The sequence below is a fragment of the Orycteropus afer genome, unplaced genomic scaffold (genome assembly GCF_000298275.1).
Source record: "Orycteropus afer afer isolate SDZICR_OR568_19922 unplaced genomic scaffold, OryAfe1.0 scaffold00007, whole genome shotgun sequence".
In the NCBI taxonomy this organism is placed as follows: Eukaryota; Metazoa; Chordata; class Mammalia; order Tubulidentata; family Orycteropodidae; genus Orycteropus; species Orycteropus afer.
Genome location: NW_006921594.1, coordinates 22,831,115 through 22,837,114, shown reverse-complemented (window position 1 = coordinate 22,837,114; position 6,000 = coordinate 22,831,115). Strand labels below are relative to the sequence as shown.

The window sequence follows — 6,000 nt, the reverse complement described above, 5'->3', positions numbered from 1 at the left end:
TAACGTATTTTAGCCTTTTTGTAACTATCTTTTATTATTATTCTTAGTTCTAATATTATTTTCAGTTATTGATGAATGATAATTGATAAATTGTATTTATCTTTTCATCTTAATTATATTTCCTTAACAGGATTTTATAAATTTCAATCTCACATATCCACCATTTCTTAACTTCTATAACTTTTTCTTGTCACTAATATATAAAATTATGTATTTGTTATTTTTAAAATAATTAACTGGCTGTAAATAATAGAGAAATTAACAAGTGAGAAGTTTAGACAAGAGTTATATTTGTACTAACATCACAAAGATGCCAATTTATCCTTTCTCTCCCAGAATTAAGGCTGTCTTCAATTGTGTTGTAATTTACATTACATTGAGCAGGTAGAAACTTGATAATTCATTAAAAATGATAGTTTGCTGGGCATATCTCAAAATATTTATGATCTAATTTTTAACCTCTAGTTGACAAAATGGAAGCAAATAATATATAAGTGAATGTTATTGCAACAGTACATTTCTTTTACATATACTTACTTATTTTACTTTCTTTGATCTGCATACACAGTATGAAATCATAAAGGCAACAAACATCACCACACCAACACCAAGCAAGACCATTTCAACCAGGCCAAGGAGGTTTATTTTTCCAGTCACTTGATTTCTGAACATTTCTGCTTTCTCATCGCCAATGGTACCAGTCTGTAATCAAGTTAGTAATTAGTGTTACGTGAGTAGACTAGGAAGAAAAGCATTCAAACTTTCCAAGTATATCACCCTTTCCTCCAAACACCTGTGTATGTGTTATTCACTTGCAGTTATAAAACAAAACAGTGGAATTCCCCTTACATTCCAAAGAAGGAAGTAGATGCCAAGATAGAGTATTTCAAGAGTGAAATATAACCCCTTCCTTGTTAAATACATTGTATAACAGTCTTCAGTGTATCAAGACTCACTTGATCTTAAAAAACATTTCTCTGAAATATTTCACAATTTTCTAAAAGATATTTTCTGGTGAGAGAGGGAAATGTCAAGAGTCAAAAGTCCCAGTCCCTCTATAGGTTATGCAATGCATTTCCTAATTCTCTGGCTACTCACCTCAGTGGTTTACTCTAGAAGTATTTTGTGTGTGACAGCCTAGAGTGTCTATGCCTGTTCTAACCTGATATTTATAAGCATAGTAGGTTTTTCTTGTTGTGGTTGTTGTTGTTGTTGTTGTTGTTATGTGCTGTTGAGTCAGCCCCGACTCATAGCGACCCCTCCTTGGGTTTCCGAGGCAGTATCACTACGGAAGTAGAAGTGGTTCTGACTTACAGTGACCCCTCTGACAGACTAGAGTTTCCCCATAAGGTTTTCTTGGCTGTGCACTGTCTCTCATCAGCTGTCACTTACTGTCTTGTTATCTGACACTTCACATTCATGAAATAGTAAAAAATCTGCTGACTATTTTGTACATTAAGGACACATATCTGGCAGGTACAAACACCAAAGTGTGAGGCAAGAGTTATGGGCTCCGAAGGGTAAGGTTATTGTCAATTGACTGAGTCATCATTCTCAGTGGTTTGGCAGTTATGTTATGGTGTAATTTGGCAATTATGTAACAATATAATTTGGCAGTTATATAATGATGTAGTCATCCTCCATTTTGTGATCTGATTTGGCCATTCTCCATTTTCTGACAACAACCTGGTTTTTGGAACCTAACCATTTCAATTTGTGAGGAGTGGTTGTAATCTTTCTTTTTTTTTTTTTTATGTATATATATATATTTTATTTATTTTTGTTGTTGAAAATATACACAACAAAACATACAGAAATTCAACAGTTTCTACATGTACAATTCAGTGATATTGATTACATTCCTCAAGTCACGCAACCATTCTCATTCTCCTTTTCTGAAATATTCCTCCATTGACATAAACTCACTGTCCTCTAAGCTTCTGTTCTAACCTGTCAAATTGTTATCAACTTAATCTCATATAAATAGTTCTTTAAAAGAACACAATGCTCAAGGGAGACATTCTTTATTAATTAAGAGTTCTGGTGGTGTAGTTCCTAAGGCATTTGACTGCTAACCAGAAGGCTGGCAGTTCAAACCCACCAGCCAACTTCAGAAGGAAGATTGGGCAACCTACTTTTTTAGTGATACTTCCTCAGAAACCCAAGGAGGGGTTGCTATGAGTCAGCTCTGACTCGATGGCAGTGAGTTTGATTTGGTTTAACTTATTGTTTGAGTAGGAGCCCTGCTGTTGCTGTGGTTAAGTACTCAGCTGCTAACCAAACGGTCAGCGGTTTAAACACACCAGACACTTTGTAGGAGAAAGCAATCTGTTTCCATGAATATTTATGACTTTGGAAACTGCTTGGGTGGTTCGTGTCTGTCCTATCAGGTTGGTATCAGTTGGAATAGACTTGATGGCAGTGAGTTAGTTTGGTTTAAAGAAGACTTCAGGAGATACTTTTGATTTAGGGAGCAGACAGCAGGTCCTGTGGAGCTGTTGGCTGAGTTTGAAACTCTAACGTTTTGGTGAGCAGCCAAGCACTGAACCACTGCCCCACCGTAGGCTTTAATCAGAACTGTAATATTCACTGAGTTTTGATTTATTTGAACTTACATGTATGTAAGCCCCTTTCCTAAATTTTAGATGCATTTTGAAAATAATCTTAAGTGACAGGAAATACCTGTCCTAGATGAAACTGAAAACTAACACAAACTTGAAAATTCTGTGTGAATTGGTTTTCTCAAATAGGTGCAATCAATAATGCATAAATTCACCAGTATTTACTTATGCACGATAAAAATACATACAACTTCAACTATTATACATGCATATCCTATTTTGAAATATCGAGATGATTTTCATACACAAAAATGTTTACTGCTTTAATGACTAAAAGATTAAAATACTAACCTCATTAAGCCAAAGGATAGGCACAAGATAATTCTTCTTCAGACCCTTCAATGCCCTGTAATAGACATTGAAAATAATTATGAAAATAAATGCTAATATATGTATGTATATATAACAGATTTTAATAATTATCACTTAAAACAAATGTTCAGAAATCAGTAGCTCTTGAGAATTGGTTGAGTTTCTTGATTTTTTTTCCCAATTTAATTTTTAAATTTAAATTTTTTTAATTAAAAATTTAAATTTTAATATACTGTGTTTTTACAGAAATAATGCACACATTGAAAGGTCTTTGTAAACCACACTATGTCCTCACTCAGTTTCCTCTGTGTGCTATGTGTATTACATGCACGTGTGTTGTTTACATGAATGTGCTATACATGAAAATATGGTAGCTGTTTCTCAGACTTTTTTCACTCTTACACTTCTTTCTAATATATTAGATTGACTCTTTCTCAAAATCAGGTTTTCCTTTTCAACAAATTATGCTTGCAAAGGTAAAATATGAATTCTAGAAATAATTGTCATAGAAATATTTGGACAGCTAGCAAAATGAGAGAGTCACCAAATACTCAAATAGAAAGCATGTTAAAATATGTGTTAATACAATTTTGATCAGCTCTATATATAATTCTAAATTATAATCATAAGTATTTTATAAAGAATGTTTAATGACATTAAACTAAAGAGAAGTTGATATTTGATATTATTTCCTCTCACTTTTATAGATTCACTCACATTCTTACAAGAAAATACTAAAAATCACATAACGATAACCTTATTAAAAGTCACTCACTCAATTTTTTTTGCTGGCTTGACCAATATATTGACTTGCAACCGTTTTGCAAATCGTAAAGTGAATCCAGTTATCTAAAAAGAGAACAAAAAGTCTCTTAATAAGTTCAAAATAAGCATAAAATAGTTCACATTGAATTGTTTTAAGTTAATTAGAATCATTTCCACTATTGGCATTCCTATCTCCATGAGCCATTAAAAATATTTATAAAGCTCATAGACTGAAAAACTAAAATTGTATTAGCTTGGCATTTTGTATGCAGCAACTGGAAGAAGTCAATGTGGTTTTCACTGAAATGAAAGCCTCAGTGATTTATCAAGAAAGGAACAATCTGATCACAAGCATTGTGACTGACAAGAAGGAAGTAATTTATTTTCTCTTTCATTTTGATTTTTAAAAACAAGTATTAACTCAATGGCAGTGATTTTTTCCCCCAGTATTAACAAAATTACATCAATATTATATTTGCTTACAGGTTCAACATCCAAATATGTCCTATGTTCTTCTTCATTTGGATGTAAACCTTCAATATTTTCTGTAATCTCTGGGCTTGCATGTAGATAATGAGGAAGTGAAATGTACACAGGTTTTCCTGAAAATAAGTTTTAAGAGGCAATTGGGGATAAATTATTTTCATTTCAAGTACCAATCAGAAAAGATATCATTTAAAATAAGCTTTATAATCTTTTAAAAAAGGTATAGTTGATTTTGAATCGTAAATGGAGGATAGGGTTGAGAATGAGAGAGAATTAAAACATATTACTAATGTATAAAAACAAAATATAAAATTCTAAGTCTTCATACTAACTAATCAGTTAATATTTATTATTTATAGGCTGTAAATATTTAGTATGTAAGCTTAAACTTTTAACATGAAGTTTTACCTACACACGTTCATATTTCATGTATATATCTGTTGTTGTTGTTGTTGTTATGTGCCGTCGAGTCGGCCCCGACTCATAGCGACCCCTCCTTGGGTTTCCGAGGCAGTATCACTACGGAAGTAGGATTGCCCAACCTTCCTTCCGAGGAGTGGCTGGTGGGTTTGAACCGCCAGCCGTCTGGTTAGCAGGCAAGTGTCTTAGCCACTATGCTACCAGAGCTCCCCATGTATATATCTAGTGAGTAAGAATTGATTTCTTAACTTTAAGAATGTGTTTTTTTTTTCTTTCTTTGTCTACCACACTCCAGAATGAAGAAAGTGAGCAAAATAAGTCTGACTTCAAACTTTGTGTTTAAGTCAATTCTTGTTTCAGAGACACACCGAAAGTATATTTACTTATATTTATCATTTTCCAGGAAAGAAAAACTTAAAAAAAAAAATGGCTGACAGATAATTTGGGATGCTCAGGGTATTCTGCAGATTGTTTTAATTTTACCCAAATCCAAAAGTAGCAGCTGGGAAATTCAGGCAGGATTTATCAATGATAAAGAACTTTTTCAACACTGACCTCAAAAACAATAGAAAATCAATGCTAAAAAGTTCTGGCTCCACACTTACCCTCCTGCCATTATGTTTTGTAACTTTGATATTAGAACTTTACATGGAAAAGATTCAGGGCAAAAGGCTACTTCTTAAAGAATCTATAAATTATGTCATGGACCATGATATTGGAAATAGTTACTCACCTTCCTTGCATTTGCCAATATCTAGCACACCATATAATGTACAATTCATTGAAATAATTTTTTCTGTGCAGAAACAATGGTTGTCTGGATTTTGACTTGGAGACGCAAAGGCTTTGGATGGAAGAACAAATCTATACACTGGAATTCCTTTCAGATTAATGTCAGATCCAAACACAGCATAGATTGACCTAAACATAGACCAAAGAGAGAGAGAGAGAGAGAGAGAGAGAGAGAGAAGAGGGAGAGAGAGAGAGATTATTTCAGGTATCTTAAACACATTGTGGAGATTTTTTAAAAGATTCTTTTTAGTTCTACATTCTTGCTTGAATTTAGTAAAAAATACTCTTGTTCAAACTTTAAATTCTTTTTTAATTCTTAGGACAACAGCTCTGGTAAAATGTTAAAACACACCAAAACTTGAAACTTGAGCATGAACTATTCTTCCCTTGTTCTGAAATGCTTCTGAGAGCAGTTTATGTTTGTGAATTATTATGGCATAGTGATCCTGAACATAGTTCTCAGAGTATCTTTAATTAATACAATTAATTAATATTAAATGATAATTAATATATGATTTACATATATATTATTGATCTGAATTCCTTCTCATCCCTTAGTTGTGCCCGGGACAAATGAAATAAAAATGAAGTTCTGTCTTTTGAA

General features: G+C 32.9%; 1 protein-coding gene across 1 annotated transcript in view; it reads right to left on the bottom strand.

Moving 5' to 3' along the window:
- Positions 1 to 537: 537 nt before the first annotated feature.
- CD36 (CD36 molecule) overlaps positions 538 to 6,000 on the bottom strand; it is a 29,801-nt gene continuing 24,338 nt past the window's right edge. Inside the window, exons 8-12 of the mRNA XM_007944820.2 lie at positions 5,338 to 5,525; positions 4,182 to 4,300; positions 3,709 to 3,782; positions 2,913 to 2,967; positions 538 to 702 (exon numbers count right to left, since the gene is read on the bottom strand). Coding sequence (XP_007943011.1) covers positions 538 to 702; positions 2,913 to 2,967; positions 3,709 to 3,782; positions 4,182 to 4,300; positions 5,338 to 5,525 — 601 coding nt within the window. The remainder of the gene's footprint in view (positions 703 to 2,912; positions 2,968 to 3,708; positions 3,783 to 4,181; positions 4,301 to 5,337; positions 5,526 to 6,000) is intronic.